Genomic DNA, 26,006 nt, shown 5'->3' with positions numbered 1-26,006 from the left:
AAGTTGAGCCATTGTCCATGGCTCCTATGCTATCTTGAACAAGGGACCCAGAGAAGGTTGACTGGAGTCTTCCAAAATCATAAGCCTGGGGAACTCTTCCAGACGGAAATGCTGCTAAATTATAGGCAAGAAGTCAACTGAGCAGCAATCCCCACTGATCCTTATGGCCCAACCTCACAAAAAAGGATTTCACATCCAGCAATGTCTGGAACAGACAACAGCCACTTACACCTGCCCTGAATCACAATTCCATTCGTGAAATCCCACAGGACACAACATATGGGAAAGGGCGTTGGTACTTACCTGATACGCCCATTCTCTGTGAGAATTACATTTGTATATTAAACAGTCACATTCAGGTCAAAAATTGATTTCCTGCACAACTGAAAAACCAGTAGGCCAGGGATGGGGAACCTTTTATGGCTCACTCGGGAGTTCTGGGAGTTGAAGTCCATAAGTGATAAAAGAGCCAAGTTTCCCAACCCCTGTACTAAGAAAAGGAGAAAGAGTGGATAATTTGCTTGTACCCAAGGAAACACTACACCATTAATAATGACACATGACTTAAAGATTGAGTAAATCACATCAATCTAAAATATAGAATCTGGAAGAATCCCAAATCAAAACCTGTCTTAAACCTTCCAAGAAAACATTGCTGCTAGTTTCTATGATGAATTATAGCAAGAACATTTGTTCTAGTATCATCTTCTACTATCAGAAGTTTGGTGCCCTCATTTATGCAAGTATGATGAGCAGTATAAAATTTTGATAAACAATAAATAAAAAAAAATAAATGTATTAAATTTGCTTGACTCTCAGAGACTCTGAGAATTTTATAGCTATATAGCCGGCATTGGATGTTCAACAATCAGAAAAATAAACTATAACTTACAATCCAAAGTAAAATATTAATATTGATATTTTCAAAGAAATAGATCTACAATTAAAACACTGGGTTAGTCTATTTTGGAAATAATTATGATATCTGTCACAATAAAACTAGGGTGGAGATTTACTTGAAAGAAAAATAACTTTCAGTAACTTTTGACAAAAATAACTTTCCAATAAAATAGAAAAAAATCCCAATATTTATTTTATAGAAACCTACTGGAAAACCATCAGGGCCAGAAATCTTCAATAATTTCAAAAGATTTAATTATGATAATTTATTGAAACAAAAGAAAAGTAAAATTAGTTTCCTAGCTTTGAGCTAACTATGGTGACCTTGGTTGCTGTAAGAAAAGACATATCTCCTCTTTTACTGATGAAAAACTTAACTGTTGTGGTTTGCTTTACTTCACTACGGATATTTGTCAAATTGTTTTCAAGGTACAAAAGGAATGAGCAATTTAAAAAACCTCTTTATACCGTACATAAGCTCATTTAAGGTTTCTAGTTTGCTCTTCAGAATAGGGCAACTAGCAGTCAAAGCCAATGATTCTTGGCAATTTTCCCTTCATAGAGGAGTTCTTAGTGCTTTCTGATTGATTGTTTTCTGGCAGACGTTTCATTACCAAACTAGGCAACATCATCAGTGGACTGATGGTTACCTAGTTTGGTAAGGAAACACCTGCCAGAAAACAACCAAGCTCAGAGAGTATCAAGAACCCCACAATTTAGTCCTGAGCTACAAATATTATTGTCTTTCAATATCCAATAAATCAGCTAAACTGCTCTTCTGGGAAGCAGGATATGTCACCTATCAATGATTTTTGACTGTATCAAATGGTCAAGGATTATAGTTCTAATTTAATATATCCAAAGAAAACTGGGTCGTGTATTATTTTGTAATGAACCAACTGAGCTAATAAAAAACCCTTGCTCTTTTTTTAATATAGGTAGTCCATGACTTACGACCACAATTGAGATCAAAATTTATGTTGATAAGAGAGACATTTGTTAAGTGAGTTTTGCCCCATTTTACAACCTTTCTTGCTACTATTGTTAGATGAATCACTTCAACTATTAAGTGAATAACACAGTTGTTAACTGAATTTGGGTTTGCCACTGACTTTGCTTATCAAAGGTGCAAAAGGTGACCCTGGGACACTGCAACCATCAGAAATATGAACCAGTTGCCAGGCATCTGAATTTTGATCATGACCATGGAGATATTGCAATGGTTGTAAGTGTGAAAAACAGTCATGTCACTTTTTTCAGTGCTGTTGTAACTTTGAATGGTCACTAAACATATGACTGTAACTCAAAAACTAACTATTCTTTCTTTAATATTCTTCTTTGATAACTATCTGCTATGAGACAACTTTGTCAGGCCTCTAATTCATCTAACTAATTTATATTCAAATGTTCTTGAAGATACCTATTCAAAATCAAAACTCTACTTTTAATTGGCCTTCTAATTAAATGATCACGGATTCTCTTGTGATCAATTGTTTCAAGTTTATTCCTAACAGTTATTCATCTTTAATTATTTGCCAACAGGAAGTGAGATACACTGATTTTCTTGAGAAAAGAGTGACAACTTGAACAACAAATTTAACATTTCAGGTTATCCAAAAATAGCTATTGCAGGAGGTTTTTTTCCCCTTCTCTACTAAGAAACTAAAAAAATGTGATAGATCAGGAGACCACAATAAGGATGAAGTCCTAAAACCAAAACAATTTTTTTTCTAATGTCTACGTAGTAAAAGTTGAAACACATTCCCTCAGAAGAAGTTTCCTGCAGCCAGCTATTCCTACTCTAAGCAGGAGATATTTTTAATAATTTTCATGAAGAATGCTACATGTATGAAAGTATCTGCAATCCTTAAGATAAAAAGTTAGTTTAATATGTTTGCTTACACATAAGACAGAAAGGATTCGGTGAATAAATCAAATATATTCAAGCTTACCTTTTTGTCTTTTTGTAATTTTCTAGCTGCAGTATTTGCATATGCTTGTATCTTTGCAATTCACACCGTCCACAAAGATCTTCAAGATGTAATAAATGATGCTCCATTTCTTTAAAATGTGCTTCCAATTGGACTTTGTTAATGAAACATTCAAACAGGATATGTAAATATCAATTCTCAAATAGATCATGATCACTTCTGATACAATTTCATGCTAAACAACCTCATGCATTATAACATTTAGTACCAGAAGCCCAAACTCTCACAATAGGACATTTCAAGAAACAAACATATGATTCAAGGACAATTTTTTTTGTGCTAGTTTATGGGAAATTCTCCTTTCCATTTCACAGACACCATGATAAAATTGGTACACTGAATGACATATTAAAGAGAAAGAGGAAGTATCACAGGACACCTGCTTCCCTTTCAATCCTAACTTATCTTCCCATCAGGTAATTTAGAGAAGACTAATTGAGACGGTTGGTTACTTAATACCCAATGTCTTTCAAGGATTTTCTAGAATAATTATTCAAGAAATGAAGCTCCTGAGCAATCAACTACTTATTTCTCTCCAAATCAAAAATAATTCAGCTTATTTCTCAAGCTAATCCAAAACTGAAAATATCAATTTGGAAGCTCTAAGCCATAAAAAGCATTGCAATCGTGGTCATTCTCAGAAGAATTACATCTGCTAATGATGCTCAAAATCTTAACAGAGACCTTTAGAATACTTTATACAAATTAATATAAAACCATCATCTGTGAAACAAATTACAATGTGCCCCCATTTACTAATTTTGGTGAATCTTGATGTAGCAGGCCCCAAAACACTGGTGTCTTAATAAGCAAAGTCATTTGCAGTTGACAAAAGGCGGCACCATGTCTTTTCTGTTGTCAGTGCTAGAGATATTTTCTTTTGTGGCTTTCAATAGGGTGAATTATCATCTTAGCAAAAACTGACGTCACAGTTTACCTTCTTCCTTCATCTGTTTCAAATTGCCAGAATTATAGCTTTCTACCATCCAGCCACATTTTTCTGGATTTCATCTTTCTTTTCTGTTTACTGTTTTTATAATGTCATTTGCAAGTCTATACTCCAATTTATCTCCATTTGAGCTGTCCTACTAATGATACTGCCTAGCTGGATATTGCCTAGTGCTAAAGGATTAGCACTAATAATAAAAAAGCTAAACTCAAGCCAATGATTTGAAAAACTAGTCCTTGAGGACCCCCTGCTGAGTACTTTTAAAAGTATACCTAAATTGCACAAAATTATTTGCTCATAACCGGATTTTTCAAAGTCTGCAATACTGCACCCTCCTAAAATAATATGCCCCCTGTGAATATAATGATTTAATTGGGGTTTGGAGTCAATCAAAAGTAAATGTACCTCTCATTTTTTAACAAGTAGCCATGATGCGATGATATCGTCTTTCTAATGATCTGAGTATCTATAGAGTATCTACCTCTATAAATAAGAAACAAACTGAATGCATACTTACCCAGGCTAGCTGTTGTAGATTCTAAGCCTGCCAGAAATACTGGAATTTGTTGAAGCTGGTCTTGAAGGTCCAAGAGACCACTTCTTTTTTTCTCCCAATGGGCAGAAAGCATTACAACTTCACTATCCACCAGCTGAAATTATTAAAGAATATAATTATAATTATTATATCTATCCACCAGCTAAAATTATTAAAGAATATAATTATAGATAGCAAATTTCTTATTTAGTTTTCAAACTAAAGCCTTAAGTTATTTCCTAACTGCGGAGTTCCATTCCCGCTTAACTGTGGCTAAAATAAATAATTCAGAGCAATTAATTCTATGCCCTCATAGTTTTCAATTAAATTCAATATATTTCAGCATAGTACAAAACTGATATTTCAAAAAGAATGTCCTTTTTGCAACTATTTTAAGTCTGTTAAAATGTATAAATATTTTACAATTATTTGTCCTGCTATATTTTCAAGTTTATACACTGTTTTGCCAAATTTTGTCTTACATACAGTACTTTTTTTCTTCAAACATCTCACATGCCATTAACACAAGTACATTCAAAGCTTAGGAACTGGAGCAAATAAATCTACTACAAATATAAATAATAGCAGCTTCATATATCACAGTAAGTATAAGGTGGTTTACCGAGTCTTAACACTGCATGCTTTGTCTTATTGAACAAATCACTGAGATACTTAAAAGACAGAGCCATAAATCTAATGTTAGCCTGGATTGAATTCAGCACAATGAATCGAAATAAATAACACAAAACAATATATAACTGTCAATTCAGTTTAGATTTTTAACTAATCCAGTTAAATTAATCCAGAAAACATAGTATTTCAAAATCCAGACAAGTTTTATAAAAGTATCTGATTTGACGTTTTACTCTGGAAAATGAGTCAAATCATTTTAAAAACTATTTGAATTTCTAAATCAATATTGCATTTTCTACAAGACTAATAAGTATAATATTTGCTATATATGTTTAAGTAAACATGGTTGGTGACATCATCTAAATCTTTAGTTTAATATCTAATTCAAATAAAATCATGAGATACAAAATGTACTGCAATCAATGATATACTGAATTACACTGAGAAGAAATAATAGGTTTTGTCTAAACCACTACTGAGTTGGTGGTTCAAAAACTCAGATATATTCCTAAAGTGTTCTGAATAGTCATGCTGACAGATAAGATTTGAATTAAAAATTCAAATAATTTTCATAATCAAAAATATTCTCTACACGCACATATATGTTTGTGTGTATATATACATTTTTAATACAATTACATGATGCATGTGATTACCTTTGTAGAATGTTTACAAATTATGCCTTCATGATTACAAATGAAGACTGACTATACAGAGTACTGGTAGTCTTTAATTTATGACCACAATTGGGACCAGAATTTCTGTTGCTAAACAAGGAAGTCATGTTTGATTTTACAATCGTTTTCACCATGGCTATGCTAATCACTGAAGATATTAAGCGAACCATGTGGTCATTAAGCAAAACCAGCTTCCAACCCCCCTTGACTTTGCTTGTGGAAGCTGGCTGGGAAAGGCATAAATGGCAAGTACATGACTCCAGGACACTGCAACTGTCATAAATATATGCCAGTTGCCAATGCCTAAATTTTGATCTTGTGACTCTGTGGATTCTGTGATGGTTTTAAGTCACTTTTTTCAGTAGGGCTATAACTTGTGTCACTAAATAAATAAATGGTTTTAAGTCAAGGACTACCTGTATTTGATAATTTACATATGTATTGCAAAAGTTTTAGTATAGTTCCTTTCAAAAATTCCAGTGAAGCTTTGCTGATGTTTGTTTAGAACTCAGAGGGATCATAAACAACCATAAACAAGGTATCATTTTGTGATACAAATACTGTGCTTATTGTACTATAAACTGGCTCTAAACCTGTATGTCATCCGTTTGCATTATACCTGTGATACTAAATTGCCACATATATTTTAATAATACTGAGCTTCTAAAGTAATTATTCAAGATTCTTGCAAAAACAATTTGCAGAATATTCATTTAAATGGCAGCCATGTTTTCTTCCTAAATGCTAAACATTCAAGCAGCAGTACTCATTTTTAATAAACCTTTCCATATTATGTATGCATCACCTCTCCAGTTTTTGCACACTCTTTTGCTCCTTTGTGAAGTGCTGCCCAGGAATCTTCATACCTTCCCAAAAGGAAACAGAAATAGCATTAATATTTATACTTAAAACTATAAAATGCTGCTGATTTTATGTTTTTATTTTTTATGATATATACTCTATGGATATTTTTACAGCTTGGATTTATTTTTATAGAAACACTACAACATTAAAGAACCTTTTTTAGGTTAGCATGTTTCAAAATTTTATAGTAAGATCAGCAAGTAAGTCAACATCACATATTTTAAATGTAAGTTGAGATTCTCTGTGGTCACTTACCCAACATAAATAAATAATAAACCTACAGATTTGGAAAACTCCAAATACAGGTCATGTAGACAGTTTTAAACACCCAATTTACACTTCCACAAATAAAATAAAAATGTGAAAAACTAGAAAATAAGTTTTCTTCTAAAGGAATACATTTTCCTTAAAATCAAAAATAAGTTTTTTTTTAATCTGAAGATTAGTACCCTTATCTAAATACTGTTTTCTGTATTACCAATATGAAATTAGTGGTTACATTACTAATGGAGCTAAATTTAGATTATAATCATCACCCATTTTGTATGTAAATTCAGTGGGATTTAGCTCAAAAAATGAATACAATTGTGATAAAAGGGTGCAATTATATATCATTTCTTGGGAGCCAAGTCACATATATCCAATGTACAAACAAATTAGCGCACAGTCTAACAATCAGTTGATTCAAGTATACAGTTGTCTTTGAAATTCCTAGGAACTGCCCAAAAGCTAAAGTTCTGCATTTCATAAATCCTAATGCGTATAGTATATATTTAATCTTTAACAAGGTAAAGTCATTGTATCAGTGAGATTACTGATTTTATACTGTTATTGTTGCTTTTCAATTGATAAAACAATATAAAAGGAAATACCCTGCATTTATTGTAGTTATATCTCTGGCTGCAGAAAAATAAGGAAATCAATAATATTGTAATAAAACAGCAACAGTTTAAAGAAGAAACGTACCTACTCAGCAAAACTAAACCAGCAGAAAATTCTGGTAAACTCTGTGCAGTCCTGTAATAAAAATTATAGGCACATCTTAATGACTTTACATTTGTTCTTTAGGATCTGGAGGATCCATAAATCATTTTTTTAAATAAAAAAAAATCAAAGGATAATTACAACATCAGTAGAGTTCAGCTAACTAAAAATGCAATTTTTATTTGTTTGGTTTGGCCTTTAAAAAATTCTAAGCTGTCATATCAAACAACTTTTATTCTTTGCAATGGCATAGTTATGTCTCCTCTTGTCAATATAAACTCCTATAGAATACAAATACAGGCAGCCCTTGTTCAATGACCACAATTGGGACTGGCAAGTCCACTGCTAAGCAATGCAGCCATTAAGCAAGAAATTATGTGATGGCATCTTGCAATTTTACTGCCACCTTCTAGATCGACAATGCTTGTCATAAGCTGGCTGTAAGTTACGTAACTGGTGATCATGTGATGGCAGGATACAGCAGCCATCAGATACATCCACCGGGTACAAAATGCCTGATGCTGCAACAGCACAAGGACCAGTCATAAAATTATGTTTTCAGCACCATCATGACATTGAACAGTTACTAAACAGGGCAATCATTAAACAAGGACTACCTATACTAGTCTAACTTATGATACAGGGCAGCTCTCTAAAGTGGCACACATACTTTTGGTATAATAATAATGACTGGAACATAATATTGTACAGTAGTTTATTATCATACAAGAACATCAAATTTTAAAGCCTTGCAAGCAATATCAAAACAGAAACTGAATATCTGTTCTGAACATTTGAACAATTTATACCATGAGATAATTATTAAAGTAGTTTTTCTTTTTTAAAAAAAAAGTTTTATTGATTTTAACAGCAAACAAAAACACATAAAACATAAGACATAAAACATAAAAACATCATCCTCCTTCATAGATTTACAAAAAAACATCGTCCTCCTTCATAGATTTACAAACAGTATATCGGCTGGTTTACCACTTTTTTTGTGCATCCATTTCCTAGTCACCATTATAGTTATATTACATAATAACTCATATTATCAATCAACAATTGTATAACCTAGTATCATTACTGAACAATCATTTGACTATAATTTTATTAATTCATACTTTAATGAGATAATTATAATTTACTTAATTTATTTTACAACAAATCATAAAATCATACCAAATCTATCTTAATAAAATTTTATAAAAATAGTATCAAAGAAAAAAGAAAAAGAAAGTATATATTCATTATATCCTAAGTTTCTAAATATTCTATTATTATGTTTTATTATCTAACCATTGATAAAAAAAGATCCCAAAATTCATAAAATTGTTTATCTTCTTGTTCTCTAATTTCAAATGTCAATTACTCATTTCAGCACAATCCAATATTTTCTTAATAGTTTCTTCCTCTGGTGGAATTTTCTCACTCTTCCAATTTTTAGCAAATACAATCCTAGCCACTGTTAATACATTTACAATCAAATACTTCAAATTTTTATTATATGTATCAGGTAAAATTCCCAATAAAAAAATCTCTGGTTTCAAATCTATATGTTTCTTTGTCATTTTTTCCAACCATATGCGAATTTTAGTCCAATATTTTCTAGCGTCCTCACAAGTCCACCACATATGGTAATATGAAAAGTACAGTTTTTCTTAATGAAAACAGATTGTACAAGTATAATGTTAAAATATTTAGCAGTACCTCTGTTTATTTATTTTAGCTTCTCTTGATTTGTCACTGAAGATCTTCAGCCTGGAAAAAACATACATTGAAGGAGGAAAAGTCAGTTAGGAGTCCCAATTAAAATTTTCAATATTTATAATACCAATTCACTGAATGTATCAATCCCTTGTATTCCTTCTATCACCTAAAAATAACGCTGCAAACCTGTGCCCATGTACTGCATCAATCCTGATGCTTTCCAGTTGCTATTCCATCTTCTTTCCAAACCTGTATCTTCTGCACATGAAGCAGAGGTCATTATTCTGAGGTGCTGTGAACAGACTGTGCCACAACTATCTTTTTTAAATCATCCCTACATCAAGTAAACATCCTCACTGCAACAGAACATTTTCAGTTTTTTTTTAAAAAGGTTACCTTTCATGGATATTTCTTTATTTTCACTGTTAATTTTGCACTGTTTCTATTAACAAGAACATACTCTCCACTTTCATTTATTAACAAAGAAGCATTTGTCACAAATTTCAAATGTAAACTTTTATTTGAATTTCAATGTTTACATCTAACAGGGATTACTATTTTGAAGCAGAGCTTGGTTTGCAGTCGATAAGATCAATTAAGTAATGTAATCTTTACTATTCCAATCTTTTGTTGAAGTTACATAGGAATATTAAAGCTTTCATCTTCTGCAGACTAAAATAGCATTTATACCAAGAAATTGTGCTGGTTTAGTCACTGAAAAGATAGATATGATACTGTAAGATGCCTACCAGATATCAAGTACTGTTACTAAAATACACAAAAATTACAGCAACACAGCCATAGATGGCTTAAAGTTATATATTTAAAAAGTAAACTATACAGCTCCACTACAAAAAAGAAACTCTATTACAGTTTGAAAAATAAGGAAAATAATTTTGCCTAAGACGTTTGGAATAGATCATTCTTTTAAATATAGTTTGTTAAATGCAACTTGTGTTGGGATCCCTGTATAGTCTGAATGTCGAGTCACTGCAACTGGACTTATTGTCTTGTTGATTTAAGATGATTTGCTGCTCATTCAAATAACTTCTTCAGTCTGAACAAGTTGGTTAAGGGAATCTGAATAAGCAGAATTCCAATTCCTCAAATTCTTAAAGAGTTATTCCTGCACCAACCTCAGGGTTTCTTCCCCAAAATGTGTGGCAGTAAATCAATAAAGATTCTCAGTCATCCAGGTAGAATTGTTTGAAGGATTAAGTCATGGCAACTGGACTTATTTTCTTGTTGATTTGAGGTACTTTGCTGTTTATCTAGCTTCTTCAGTCTGAAGAAGTCTAGTTGTCATGACTCAACTTGCAGACAATTCTACCTGGATGACTAAGAATCCTCATCCACATATCACAGTACAGTCTGTCTTAGTAGGAATCCTTAGGCTAGCAGTGCCATTTGCAATTCTAGCCCTCAACATGTTAGATTGTTACCAACATAATCTGATTCCACTTTTGTTTTTTAAAAGTGGCATGAAGCAACTGTGTAAACAAAGCTGCAGTTGGGAAACGGATTTCATAAGAAGTGCAACTAAAAAATTCTGTCATACTGGCTGTTGGGAAGGAGGGGGGAACGGCTACTTTTATAAAATCTGACCACAAAGCCACAAGAGCTTTGGAAGAGGACAGAACTGTACCATAGGCTTTAGTCTTACATTTACTTAAAACCTATTGATTTTAGCTGGAGCCTCCTTTAAAGAGCTAAAAGTGCTTTTTAAAACAATCATGCATTGCTTTCAGGTACACTGTACTGTATTATACTAATATCTCTCACACTACAATATCTTAAAACATGTTAAGACTATTAACTAACAAATCCAAATTAAATCAATGGTTTAAAAAAGGGAAGTAAGAAGTATTCTTTATTATGTAAGCATATCAAAAATATTAAAATGCACGTCTGAGGGAGTCCACTTTCAAAATTCAGGACAGTTTAGGACACTATATTAAGAAGGCAAAGTTTAGAGTGCATATGGTTGAACTTAAGTACATTACAAGTAATCCTCAACTTACAACAGTTCATTTAGTGACCGCTCAATGTTACAATGGCACTGGAAAAAGTGAGTCATGACCGCTTTTCACACTTACGACGGTTGCAGCATCCCCACGGTCGTGTGATCAAAATTCAGACTCCTGGCACGTGGTTCATATTTATGATGGCTTGCAATGTCCCAGGATCCCCTTTTACAACCTTTGGACAAGCAAAGCCAATGGGGAAACCAGATTCAATTAACAACCGTGTAACTTATTCACGCGGCTGTTGATAAAAATAGGATTGCCAACATGATCGCCAACATTCAATGACAGATATGGCACAAGTAGTAGTAGTAACTAACCTAACAACCAACCGCAGGGGTTCACTTAACGACGGTGGCAAGCAAGGTGGTAAAATGGGTGCAAAACTCACTTCACTGTCTCACTTAGCAACATAAATGATGGACTCAACTGTGGTCATAAGTACCAGTACAGGTACTCGTAAGGAGTACCTTATTGGTCAAGAAAGGCTGCTGCTGCTACCCCACGTACCGTACTTCTTATAACCCCGCCCCCTTTTATTTACTCAGGGTTAAGTCGCAAGAAATTACAACGGGATTTATCCACGGCGTGCCTACGCCTGCAGCAGAGTAAGACCATCCCTCTTTTAGCCAGTTCCTTTAAATTCAGCCCCCCGGAGGAGGCTTATTCGCGCGTAAAAGCGTCAGGTGTTACACCCAACCGCCCCTCGGCATTTGCTTGCCGGAGACACTGACGCAGTTTTGGGACTTCTTCGGGAATGTGACCCCCTCCTTCCGGGACGTTCAAGCCTTCCAGGAGCCTCGACTTCAACCCACCACCTTATATATACCGACCGACCGAGCGTCGCTCTCCCCGTGTCTCTCGGGAGCGTTATAGAGGAGCCGCAACCGCCTTCCACCCACCCCACCCCCACTCCCATCCCCCGGGTCTCCCCCCTCACCCGGAGCTCAGATCCTGCTGGACGCTTAGGAGCCGCTCGCGCAAACTCTCCAACATCTCCCGCTCGGAAAAAAACGGCGCGCGCGGGCGCCGCCGCCGACAAACCCTCGGAGCTGGCCGCCTCAACTCCCACTGCGGCACCCAGGAAGCACGGGACGCAGGCTGGCGGGCGGGGGCGCGGCGGGGGCGGGACTTTCGAACGGGCTTCCAATGGCAACGCCGCTTCGCCTTCGACTGTCCTTCATGCGCTCCGCCTGTCAATCGAAGTTTCATCCCCTCAGGGCTTAGCCAAGCCCGCCTTGCTGTCCTGTTTCCTTCCCTCCCTCCCTCCCTGTTCAAAGAACGTAGGGTTTTGCGAGGTCGAGGCTCCGCCCCCCCGGTTGCTTATTTCACAACGGTATCCGCCTTTCCGTTATAAACTGCCTCCTTGTCGCGATTACTTTGACGTAAAGGGTGCCCTGCATGTAGGCGTTTGTTTTTAAAACGTAGCGCTCCTTCGTTAGAATAGAATACAATTCTTTATTGGCTAAGTGTTATTATAGACACTCAAGGAATTAGTTCCCGGTGCATAAGCTCTCAGTGTACATATAACAATATGTAATAATGAAGAGTTCTGAGTTTCAGTTGGGCCAACTCTTCTCTATTCTGGGAGTTGAAGTCCTCCAGGCTTAAAGTTGCCAAGGTCAGAGACCCCTGCAGTGGATGAAAGCAGTGGTGGCCAACCAGTGGGCCGGGGACCACTGGTGGTCCACGAGAAAATTCTAGTAGTCCGCAGAGAAATGTCACCCCGAGAGCACCCCCCCAAAGCAATTAATTCAGGCTGCATGGGAACACAAGGCTGCGTAGCTCACATGACCCGAGGGAACACTTGCTTGCATTGGGAATAACAGGAGGTAGTGAAGGGAGCAGGGAAAGGGTGGAGGGGCAGAACATGCCCCACGCGCCTTGCCTGGCCCCCAGGCTGCTTCTTTCTTCTGATTTTGGCTGCACACAAAGCAGCAAAAGTCTTTCTCTCCTCCAAACTCCGCCAGAAATGAGTCTTTGGGACCCTTCCAGGCATCCTGTGCTGGCAAAGACTCATTTCTGGCAGAGTTGTGGGGAGAGAAAGAAAGGCTTCTGCTGCTTCTGCTGCTTTCCTTGCATGAAGCCAAAAGTCTCTCTCTCTCTCTCTCTCTCTCCTCCCTCTGAGAACAGAGCTGGAGACGGTATCCTGTGATCCCAAATAAAGAATTATTGATTGGTAGGAAAACAGGATGGGGAATTTTCCTGCAGACTTTTCCTTTAGCCACCGTGTTGGAACTAACTCAAAGCCAACAAAAAAAAAACCTTGGATCGTTGAAAACAAAGAGGATTTATTAAAAAGAAATATTAGACGGTTTGCAAAGTGCTGGTGGTCTTTAGAACCTCAAGAAACAGGTTCAAACCAAAAGCCACACTTTTAGAACCTCAAAACATACTTTATCTACAGTTTCATCTCGTCACCCGAGTTCCCTTTTTCTTGAGACTCATTCCCTCCCAAGTTCAAACTCACTGGATATGCCCTCAGATGTTGCAGCAGCTAATCCTAGGATGTCTCTAGGGAGAATTATCTCCTTCTGTTATGTTCTCATCCATACCACTCCGTACCTCTCACTTTGGCTGCCCAAGTGGCATCTTTCCCTAGCGTTAAGGAATGTAGCACCCCCTCATCAGGGCCCCTTTCTAAGCTCATCATATGCTACCACTTTTCCAAGATTGTAACAACACCCCCCCCCCCGACATCATAATAATATAAAAGGCATATACATAAGATAAAAATATCAAAAGGCTTAACAATGGAGCATGTCAAAAGTATAAAAACAAAGCACGTGTATACAAGGAAATATATTTCATTTGATAACAGATTAACAGAATTGGAAAGGATCCTGCAAGGTCATCCAGTCCAACCCCCATTTGTGAAACCTTTAACCATTGTATATACCATTTTATTTTTGAATTTACTTATTTCTAACAACTGTCAGTCAAAATTCATATTAGTGATCTGCAGGATTTAAAATTGAGAGTTTGGTGGTCCCTAAGGTCAAAAAGGTTGGCGACCCCTGGACTAAAAAGTCTCTCATGGAAATTCAGCTCGATCTGGCTAAACCATGCTGGCTGGGGAATTATGGAAGTTGAAATCCACATGTCTTAAATTTGCCAAGTTTGGAGTCTTCTGGCTAAAAGAATGCAATAACAATTGCAATATTTTTCTATCCTTCAATGAAGCATTGGCTCTCCCCCCCCCCCAATCCTCCCCCCCTAATAATCTGAGAAAGAAAGGGGCCGTTGATCTCTCTAATTGAGACCTTTCTAATAAAGAGACCCCCCCCCCCCAGGATCTGTGGGGAAATCATGATAGTGGCGTATGCAGGAAGATTAGTTTTCATAATTGTGGCTGTGTGTCCAGTCTACATTGTGTAAATCTGTGGCTGGCATCAATCACTAGTGTTCCCTTCTCATGCACAAAGAGAAACTATGATCTTATTCTATGAAGTGGAGTTATTGGCTAGTTGTAATATTTAGCAATTCTTAGACAGCGTCACAGGTAGAGTTATTTGCAATTTATAGTTAAAATTTCCAACCTGTTTACCATCCAGTTATGTTATTTGACAGGCATCGCCAACTCAGATAAAATCTGAAGGTTTTCGGTTTGAGAAAAGTTACAATTTGTCTATCCTTTGCTTCTAAAGAGTTAGAGTATAGTAGGAAAAATGGAAATCTGTGGAGCTAATGAAAAGTGAAATTTTGTGGAATTAATACACTGTTGCAACAATTGTATTAATTCTGCAAAAAGTAATTAAAGGAAATCACATATTAAACTTATACATTTGATTAGCCATTCTATAAATGTTTGTGCAAGTACCTTAATTAATATGTGAGGGGTTTGTTAAACAGAACATTATGCTCTATCATCTAGAATGTAGTATAAAGGATATAAAATTATTCTTTATGTAAAAAAATTCCTTCACCCAATAATTTAAATGCTAAAATGGAACTCACAGTTGGGAGACTAAAAAAATGCATTTCACAATTCAACATGCAACCTCTTTCACTGAGGGCAGAAAAAGAGTCGTATTGTTGCTATATAAATTAAAGTCTACAATATTTACAGACAGCAGGTCCAAGTCTGCTCTCTTCATTAATATCCATAAAAACTGAACAAAATTAATAAAATAAGTGAAAATAAAGATGTATGTGATCTGTTTATGCAGCCTTTAAAAAAGTAGATGTAAAGCCAACTGATAGGAAATGATTAGTTAATGGATTAATCAAACCATTGTATAGAGGCCTTTCTGCAGCAATGCTTCAGTAACAGAGAAAAATATGTTGGAAGCAGAGGTGGTATTCAGCAGGTTCTGACCAGTTCTGGAGAATGCAAAATGTAACCGGTAGTTAACAGATAACAGATAATCAGAGTTGGAAGGGACCTTGTAAGTCATATAGTCCAACCCCCCGCCCAAGTGGGAGACCCTACACCATTTCTGACAAATGGCAGTCCAATCTCTTCTTGAAAGTCTCAAGTGATGGCACTCCCACAACTTCCGAGGGCAAGCTGTTCCATTGGTTGATTGTTCTCACTGTCAGAAAGTTTCTCCTTATTTCCAGGTTAAATCTCTCCTTGTTCAGTTTCCATCCAGTTTACCCCAGTCGGATCCCACCCCTGGCCAGAACAGATATCTTAATGTAATCTGTTCATTGATGTTACAAGTTTTAGTGATTATTGAGGTTTTTTGTTTATAGCATCTAATTAACTAAATTTGTTATATATAACCAGTCGCCTTTTTATATTTTTGATTACTTCAGGTACTTTAATATTTCAGACTTTACATTTACATGAATATATTTACTTTGATACCACTTCTGCAGGTTTGGCCAACAAGCAAATGTAATTGGGGAAAGAGTCTATAAAATTAGACAAGTATTGTTCCGGACTAGCAGGCTCGAAGCCTGCAAACCTGATTGGCCCGCTGATAGCCGATTGTGATTGGTCGCCATGGACTGATGCGATTGTCCAGTAAACGGGCTGCCGCGATTGGCCCTGCCAAGAGCGGCAAACTCAAATAGCCTTCATTGGCTGCCTAGCCGCAGCCAGCCCTATATAAGGGGCTGCTGCGGCTGGGATTAGTTGCTCAGATCTGAAGTCACTAATAAAGAGCTGTTGTTGCTATCTGAGTCTTGCCTCCGTTCTTGAACCATCCTCCCAGATCTAACACTGGCGATGAGGATGGGATGCAGAGGCAACAAAGTCTATTGATTTGAGCTAGCTGAAGGAGCATGTGGCTGACAGAGCGCAACGACGGTGACATGGCCAGCAGCGCTATACCACCTACACCATTCAATCCAGCTAGCGAAGACTGGGACTCATATATGGACAGATTTCAAATGTTCCTGGAGTCCAACAACCTCAAAGATGCCATGCCTAGCAAGAAATGAGCTGTTTTTCTAACCCATTGTGGGCCAGCCGTTTTTAAGATGGCTAAAGCCTTAGCGAAGCCAGCTGAGGTTAAAACCATGGATTGGGACACCCTTGCTCCCATCCTGCGCAACCATTACGCCCCAACCGTGCCAACTCTCATTCGCAGACACGAGTTCTACCAGAGGGACCAGCGTGAAGGTGAGAGCGTTGGGGATTTTGTGGCAGACCTGAGGAACCTGGGCAGTTTATGTGGCTTCGCCAACGTCGAAGAAGCCATGAGAGATCGCATCGTCCTTGGCCTCAGAGACCCAACCGTCCAGAGCAAGATCATGGCCCAGGGAGACATCTCGCTTGCAGATGCCATAGCAGACGCCACCGCAGCTGAAGCCACTCGTAAAGCAGCAGCACGAATGCGTCGAACCAGCGGAACCAACCGCCAACCCACCAACGATGCTGGGAAACCTTCAGACAAGTACACATCGACCACCCATCATGAAGATGTCAAGTCATCCTCAGACAGCGAGGAAGAAGGAGTCCACAGGCTCCGGTCGGAACATGAGCAACGGGACCAGCGGGGTCGTAAACCCAACTACCAATGCACCGGATGCGGGGGAAACCATTCCTGATCTGAATGCAGTTTCTTAGACGCCATGTGTCGTTTTTGCGAGAAACGAGGGCACATCGCGAAGGTATGCAGAAACAAGAGAAATTCCAGCCCCAGATGGAGAGGGAGCAGCCCAAAGAGGTATGATGGCAACTCCACCACACAGAGGGACCGCCCTAGCAACCAGTGGAACCAGTACAGCAGACCCCGAAGGTTTAGCAACACACCCAGACGAGAGGAGGCTCATCAAACCATCACCATCGGCCATGCTTCATCACTTGATGCTAAAAAAATCCGAGTAAAGGTCACCATTGAAAATAAACCGTGCATCATGGAAGTCGACTCTGGGTCATCACTATACATGGTATCCTGGAGAACACTCAAGCAGCTAATTCCCAACATCCGACGCCAAGACCTCAGCAGTCAGAGACTCATACTGAAAGACTATCAAGGCAACCGGATTCCAGTCGCAGGTACCCACCATGTCCAGGTCTCATTCAAGGGACATGATGCAATTCTACCACTCACCATCGTAGACAGAGACCGGTCAAGTCTATTGGGCCTTCAGTGGTTCGCGCCATTAGGAATCGGAATGGCTGGCATCCATCATACTGAAGACGATGACTGGGAGGCGGCTCTCGTCCACGACTTCTGAGAAGTGTTCAACGAAAGCCTAGGCAAGTACAAGGGGTCCCCTATTTCATTTAATCTTCGCCCCGACATTGCACCCATTCGCCTAAAGCCACGCTGAGTTCCCTTTGCTCTCAAATCCAAAATTGACGAGCAACTGGACAAATTAATTGCACAAGGCATGTTAGAACCTATTGACCACGCCCAATGGGAGACACCAATTGTCACCCCCATAAAGCCTGACGGGTCCATAAGAATCTGCGGTGAGTACAAGGCCACCCTCAATCACGCGCTACAGCAGAGCGCCTACCCAGTACCAGTTGTTCAAAATCTCCTGCATTCACTTGGGGGTGGCAAAATATTCGCAAAATTAGATCTGGCCCAAGCGTATCAACAGCTGCCAGTTGATCCCGAGACTGCAGAAGCCCAAACTATAGTCACACATCGTGGTGCATTCAAATGCAACAGGCTCCAGTTTGGAGTAAGCGTAGCCCCAGGCATCTTTCAAAGCCTGATGGAGAGACTATTACAAGGTATAAAAGGGGTCGTGCCCTATTTTGATGATGTATTAATAGCAGCACCCACAAAAAATCAATTAGAGAAACGCCTCAGAACAGTCCTACAGAGGTTCAAAGATGCTGTCCTCAAGGTTAAGAAGGAAAAGTGCCAGCTTTGCACAGAAAGGGTAGAGTTTCTTGGCTACTTCCTTGACAAGCAAGGAATCCACCCCACAGAAAAGAAATTGGCAGCTATCAATAATGCCCCAAGACCTAAAAACAAAACTGACCTCCAAGCCTTCCTGGGACTTATTAACTTTTATAACATTTTCCTACCCCAGAAGGCGACTGTTGCTGAGCCCCTTCATAGACTACTCGATAAAAGGGCATCTTGGACTTGGGGACGTCGGGAGGAACACGCCTTCCAGCAAGTAAAAGACCTCCTTGCCTCTAATGCAGTACTAATTCAGTATAACGAGACACTACCTTTGACTGTCACTTGTGATGCCTCACCATTTGGGGTGGGGGCCATCCTGAGCCACGTCTTACCAAACGGCTCAGAGGCACCAATTGCATTTTTTTCAAGAACTCTATCAAAAACAGAAAGAAACTATAGCCATTTAGATAAGGAAGCCCTTGCTATTGTCTCTGCAATTAAAAGGTTTCATGAATATGTTTATGGGAGACAATTTTCTATTATAACAGATCATAAGCCACTACTGGGGATTCTGGCGGGCGACAAACCTACTCCACACAATCTCTCCCCCAGAATGACGCGATGGTCGGAATTTCTCGCTGCCTTCGACTATCAATTAAAGTATCGCCCGGGGAAATCTATTCCTCACGCCGATGCCTTGAACCGCTCGCCGCTACCCGAGCCACAGGAAGACCCAGCTCCCACACTCCCGGTACTGCAAATAGAGACAATGCCCTCACCCTCACTAACGGCCCAAGACATCGCCTTTGAAACCAAAAAAGACTCTTGTTTGGCATGAGTTCTTTGCAGGGTGGAGAGGGGATGGCCAGATTACGACCCTAAGGAAATATTTAAGCCATTTAAAAACAGACAAACAGAACTTTTTTCACAAAGAGAGTGCATCTTGTGGGGAGACCGAGTTGTTGTACCAACTAAGTTACAAAAAAGGGTCTTGCAAATGCTACACGATGGACACCCAGGCATCGTGCGTATGAAAGCGCTGGCAAGAAGTTACGCCTGGTGGCCAGGTATGGACAAACAAATCGAAACCTGGGTCGCCTCTTGAAACAGATGCCAGGAAAACCACTCAGCCCCACCAAAAGTTCCACCAGCAGAATGGGAAACATCCAGGGGGCCCTGGTCTCGCATTCATATTGACTTTGCGGGACCTACAAGAGGCCACACTTTCTTAATAACCGTAGATGCGTATTCTAACTGGCTTGAGGTCAATAAAATGAAAGCAACCACTACTGAGGCACTCATCAAAAAACTGAACAGACTCTTTGCCACACACGGGTTACCAGATGTCCTGGTCTCTGACAATGGTCCCCAATTTACTGCCTTAGCCTTTGAACAGTATTTAGCGGAACAGGGCATCCGACACGCACTCACATCGCCGGCTCATCCTGCGGCAAATGGTAGGGCTGAACAAATGGTTCAGTTCACAAAGAAAACCCTACAGAAAATGGAACAAGGTAACATCCACGACAAAGTCACTAGAATGCTGCTCCTGCAACACATCACACCAAACAGCACGACCAACAAGAGCCCAGCTGAACTCCTGATGGCCAGGAAACTCAGATCGCCTCTAGACCGTTTGCACCCTGCCTACACCCCGGAAAAGCCCCTGGGTTCCAGCAGCAAGCACCATGCCTTCAAGGTAGGAGACCTTGTATTCGCAAAAAAATTTTCTGGGGATCCCCTCTGGATTCCTGCCCAAGTAACTCAAGTTACGGGTCCCCGCTCCTACCGTCTACTCACCACTGATGGCAGAGCATGGAAATGCCATATTGACCAGCTGCGCTCCAGACTAACCACATCTTCCAACCCTGACCCTAACTTTGACACCGGGGGGGAGGGGAAGCCGTGAACTCAGAATTAGAACCAACACCTGTTTATTCTGAACTAACACCGAGATTACCGCACCATAGTTTGCAACACTCACCAGCTGCAGCTGAGCCTGGACAGACGAACGCTTCGCCAAGAAACAGCAGCCAGGCAGGTTCAGCGAGCCCGGGGAGCCATGGCAATAGCAACAAAGCTGAGGACTCTATCACCCCGGGGGCACCAGAGGAGAGCCCTGACCATGGCACCGGTTCACCGTTCCTGTTTGATCCAGCAAGCAGTCCATCTGAACCCGGATTTGAACATGGACAATTGGAATTGCATAAGTCAGGTAGACAGGTGCGAAGACCTGCCTACCTGCGAGACTATATTACTCCACCCCTTAAACGGAACCGAGAGGGGAGGGGTGTTCCGGACTAGCAGGCTCGAAACCTGCAAACCTGATTGGCCCACTGATAGCCGATCGTGATTGGTCGCCATAGACTGATGCGATTGGCCAGTAAACGGGCTGCCGCGATTGGCCCTGCCAAGAGCGGCAAACTCAAATCGCCTTCATTGGCTGCCTAGCCACAGCCAGCCCTATATAAGGGGCTGCTGCGGCTGGGATAGTTCGTTCAGATCTGAAGTCACTAATAAAGAGCTGTTGTTGCTATCTGAGTCTTGCCTCCGTTCTTGAACCATCCTTCCAGATCTAACAAGTATGATGTTGGCTTTGCAATGTTGATGTTGGACATGAATGTTGCTTTTATATTGTTTCTTATATAGTATTTTTTATTCTTGCTGCTGTAAGCTGTCCAAAGTTAGGGCATATAAGATGGGCAGCCATATAAGTTTCAATAAATAAATAAGAGTCCTAGTCATATTGGAATCTAGGATTATCCAATCAACCTGAATGAGAGAGATGGATAATATTCAGAATATGACCTCATACAGTGTCTAATAGTAAAATATAGAAAATATAATAATGACAACTCATTTTGGACAGTTTGTAGAGAACCAGAAAAATACTTCTCTATGACTCCTAATCCTAGACTATGATTACATGACTTACAGGTGGTCCTCATCTTATGACCACAATTGAGCCAAAATTTATGGTGCTAAGTGAATTTAACTTTCCCATTGACTTTGCTTGTCAGAAGGTTGAAAAAGGTGATTATATGACCCTGGGACACTGTAACCATCATAAATATGAGTCAGTTGCCACTCATTTGATCATGTGACCGTGGGGATGCTACAATGGTCATAAGCATGAAAAACTATCATAAGTCATTTTTTTTCAGTGCCATTGTAACTTTGAATAGTCACTTAATGAACTGTTTTAAGTTGAGGACTACCTGTGCTTACCTGTGATTAGAATTCCTTACATGTGCAGAAGACATAGATAGTAATGATGAAATTATGGGCCAATCTATGGATTGGTCCAGCCAAATACTGGATTTTTTTTTCTTGGTGCGAAGTAGCCAATTGTTGCACAAAGGGGGAAATTGCAACCTCTTTGTTCTGTACAGCACAAAGAGTTGTGCTCTCATCTTCCAATACACAAATTAGCATAGCTTTTATCCACTTTTGGAAAACAAAGGCTTATGATCTTTAGCAAGCAACAGGCAACAAGCACTAAAGAAATCACACCCCTCACCCCTGCTACAGAATGTCCCTCCCAGAAAGTGGGTTCATTACTGTCCTCCCCTTCTGTCCCTAGCTGATTAAGCTAGTAATCAGACATACAAAACTTTCTAGCTAATTTATCTGCAACAGGAAAAGGGAAGTTAACCCTAAATCAGCTGCTGGCCAGGTATGAGCTTTTTGATAAGGCTACCACTTAGTGTTCCAGGAATTTTAGGGAGAAAACAAAGAGAGACATTTAAAAACAAAATGAAGGTTGGTTTTTTTCCCCCAGCAAAATGATGTTTCTCTGATTAAAACTAACTATACCAACCCTACAAAACCACTGAGCTTGTTAAGAGCAGAGCAGGTCCATGTAGCAAAACTCCTTCTAGGTGTTCCTCTGAACCGTACTGTCCAGGGGTGGGATTCAATTTTTTTAACAATCGGCTCTGTGGGCGTGGCTTAAGTGGTGGGTGTGGCTTGGTGGTCATGTGACTGGGTGGACATGGCTTAGTGGTCGTGTTATTGGCTGGGTGTGGCCAAGTCAATATCACTCACATCAAGGCACCATCTCCTTGCCTGGCCTCTCGTGATTGTGGGGATGCTGCAACAGTCGTAAGTGTGAAAAATGGCCATGTCACTTTTTTCAGTGCCATTGTAACTTTCAATAGTCACTCCACACAAGCAAAGTACCAGCAAAGGAGGAAAAAAACTCCAGAGAAGTTCCTGAGACAGGAAGTCTAGTCCTGCCAAGAAGGTAATAAGGGTTAACCGAGAGGCAGTTTCTGTAAGCAACACCAGAATGTTTCCTTCTTGCCTTCCTTACAGGATTAGGCCAGAAATTTCTTCTAACAACCAGTTCTCCGAACTGCTTAGAATGTTAACAACCAGTTCTAGCAAATAGGTGCGAAACTGGTAGAATCCCACCCCTGGTACTGTCCCATTCCTAATTATTCTGTGAAATTCTATCGATTCTCAATGTTTGATTTTCCTCAGAATTTTTTTGATGAGATATCTTTACTTATCTGAAGCTGAATTGGCACAGAGATAATGGTTTATTAGCAAAACTATCAACTTTCAGAATGAAAGGTCCTATCCTCCCAGGCTAAAACAGTTCAATAAAATTGTAATAATAAGGGACTTTCAAAAAGTGAAAAATATACTTTACACAAGCTTATTTCCCTGCATTATTGTATTGGGTTTTTCATTACTCAATAAGTTTCCCCCACCACCCGCAAAGCCACAACTGGAAGAATAACATAAATGAAGCAATTACTTTGCTTTCAAAAAGAAGGTTATTAATTACAGAGCATGTCTGCAGGGAGTTGCCAACAGGAAATAATTAATTGAAAGGGTGACAATAGCCCTGAGGAGCAGAATTATTTTAAACATATCGAACAGAGAAATGGTTCATGCCTGAAGACGGTCATCCTTAAATAACCATTAATTTATCACTGAAATTTGACTACGGGATGATGAGAGGTTGAAGTTGAAGTAGAAGTTGAAGTCCATCTACTGTAGACCATTGATATAAACTATATATACTCTTTCTTCTCTTCCTCTGCTGTTATTATTATTCCTTCTCTGATGCATCAGAATATAATAATGGTATTGAAACAGAATCTGGAGCAATATAAAAATCTAAAATGTTAATCAGTCACTAGAGGGCAGAGCGGAATCAGAAAAGGGCCTCTTCTGTCTTTCATACTGGTGCAAATGACAAAAAAGCACTGGATTGCTTTTTAACTCCCTGATTTCCAGACCACACAGAGGACTAAATCAAGTAATTTTAATTCGAAACAGTTTATGTCTAGGGTGTAAGGGATCCATAGTTATTTTCACTGTCCTCTTTCTGGTTCATGCATTTTTTACCCCCTTAGTTTTTTTAAATTTGAATCACCAAGCATAAGTCCATTTTAAATTATTTTTACACCCCATTATACTTATTGCTTTTCTCTAATACCAGGGGTCGACAACATGTGGCTCCAGAGCCATATGTGGCTCTTTGGGCCCTCTCCTGCAGCTCTAACCCTCTGCTGGTTCATGCATTATTGAGGATCTGAATACTGCATGAGCCAGAAAGAGGTCTATGGAAATATCTATAGACCCCCTACACCCTGAACATAAACTATTTCAATTTCTTCCTTCAAGACGATGTTTATAACATTGCACGCCAAAACAACTAGATATACGGACAGTTTTTGCCCCCATGCCATCACTGTGCTAAACAACTTCCCACAATACTGTCAAACTACCTAGTAGGGCTGTATTACTATTATTCTTCTCATTCTTCCTATTACCTATTTCCTTATCTTCTTACGACTACAGTATAACTTTGTTGCTTGTATCTTATGATTTACATTAGTATCCTAGTAGAATCCTAGTTTCATTTAGTATCCTAGTATGATATAGGCTGATGCTGTAAACCGCTTATAGAGGACTATAATGTACCATGAAGTGGGATATAAGTCTCAGTGCTATTTATATTGATTGCTTATTTAGTATCCTATAACGGAGTGTTTTATGATTTATGATGAATATATTTTATGATGATTATGGTCATGAGTTATCACTTGTTGCTTGTATGTACACTGAGAGCTTATGTACCGGAGGCACATTCCTTGTGTAGCCAATCACACTTGGCCAATAAAGAATTCTAATTTTAATATTTTATTTTTTTATTTATTTTATTTTATTTGGTTTGTCAATTGCTTACAAGATAATAGGTATAAGTAAAAACATAGTTATGAATACATATAAGAAAAATAAAAGAAACAATAGGACAGGGACGGTAGGCACGTTGGTAGGCTTATGCACAGCCCCTACAGACCTCTTAGGAAAGGGGAGAGGTCAATAGTAGAAAGTCTAAGGTTAAAGTTTTTGGGGTTTGGGGAAAAAACCACAGAGTCAGATAGAGTATTCCAGACACTGACCACTCTGTTGCTGAAGTCATATTTCCTGCAATCAAGTTTGGTGCAGTTAACCTTGAGTTTGTATCTATTGTTTGCTCTTGTATTGTTATGGTTGAAGCTGAAGTAATCATTGACAGGTAGGACATTGCAATGTATGATTTTATATACTATACTTAGATCGGACCAAAGGCAGCATAGTTCTAGGATTTCTAGGTCTAGAATTTCAAGTCTGGTGGCATAAGGTATTCTGCAACAAGTAGAGGAGTGGAGAACTCTTCTTGTGAAATATTTCTGGACTTTCTCAACTGTGTTAATATCAGGTACATAATGTGGGTTCCAGACTGATGAGCTGTATTTGAGTATTGGTCTAGCAAATGTTTTGTATGCTCTAGTTAGTAGCTAATATTACCAGAGAAAAAGATACATAAGATTAGGTTAACAACTCTTAATGTCTTTTTCGCTATGTAGTTACAGTAGGCTCTAGCACTTAGATCATTAGAGATGAGTACTCCAAGATCCTTGACAGAGTTTGGATCATCAACAAGGTCTTGACTATTCAGCCTATATTTTATTTTCTGATTTATTTATTTTTGCCAATATGTAAGACAGCATTTATTTGTTGAGATTTGAAATTGCCATTTGTTTGACCATTCTGATACATAGTCGAGGTCTTTTTGAAGGGTAGCAGTATTGTCTGTGGTGTTGAATAGCTTTACATCATCAGCGAAGAGAACGCAGTTGCTCTTAATATGATCACAGAGGTCATTTATGTAGAGTATGAAGAGAGTTGGTCCTAGAACACTGCCTTGGGGGACACCACTGTTGACAGGTACAGAATTTGATAGGATGCTCCCAATTTTGACCATTTGTTGTCTGTTTGACAGGAATGCCTCTATCCAGTTATGCAGGTGTCCAGAGATACCGTAAGATTTTAGTTTTAGGAGTAGTTTGTTGTGTACCACTGAATCAAAGGCTTTACAGAAGTCTATGTAGATTGTGTCTATTGCTTTGCCCTGATCGAGTTGTGCGGTCCATATGTTTTTGCAGTGTAAGAGTTGCAGATTGCAGAATATATT

At 38.9% G+C, this 26,006-nt stretch overlaps 1 protein-coding gene across 1 annotated transcript in view; it reads right to left on the bottom strand.

Moving 5' to 3' along the window:
- DTNBP1 (dystrobrevin binding protein 1) overlaps positions 1-12,525 on the bottom strand; it is a 44,859-nt gene extending 32,334 nt beyond the window's left edge. The window contains exons 1-6 of the mRNA XM_026699557.2: positions 12,208-12,525; positions 9,244-9,294; positions 7,516-7,566; positions 6,491-6,551; positions 4,358-4,490; positions 2,853-2,985 (exon numbers count right to left, since the gene is read on the bottom strand). Of these exons, the coding sequence (XP_026555342.2) occupies positions 2,853-2,985; positions 4,358-4,490; positions 6,491-6,551; positions 7,516-7,566; positions 9,244-9,294; positions 12,208-12,479 (701 nt within the window). The 5' untranslated portion in view covers positions 12,480-12,525. The remainder of the gene's footprint in view (positions 1-2,852; positions 2,986-4,357; positions 4,491-6,490; positions 6,552-7,515; positions 7,567-9,243; positions 9,295-12,207) is intronic.
- Positions 12,526-26,006: the final 13,481 nt, after the last annotated feature.

Source organism: Pseudonaja textilis, chromosome 3 (assembly GCF_049901715.1).
Source record: "Pseudonaja textilis isolate UNSWEBS1 chromosome 3, rPseTex1.2, whole genome shotgun sequence".
Taxonomy (NCBI): domain Eukaryota; kingdom Metazoa; phylum Chordata; class Lepidosauria; order Squamata; family Elapidae; genus Pseudonaja; species Pseudonaja textilis.
The sequence above is the reverse complement of the archived record's forward strand: the minus strand, read 5'-3'. Positions and strand labels throughout refer to the sequence as shown.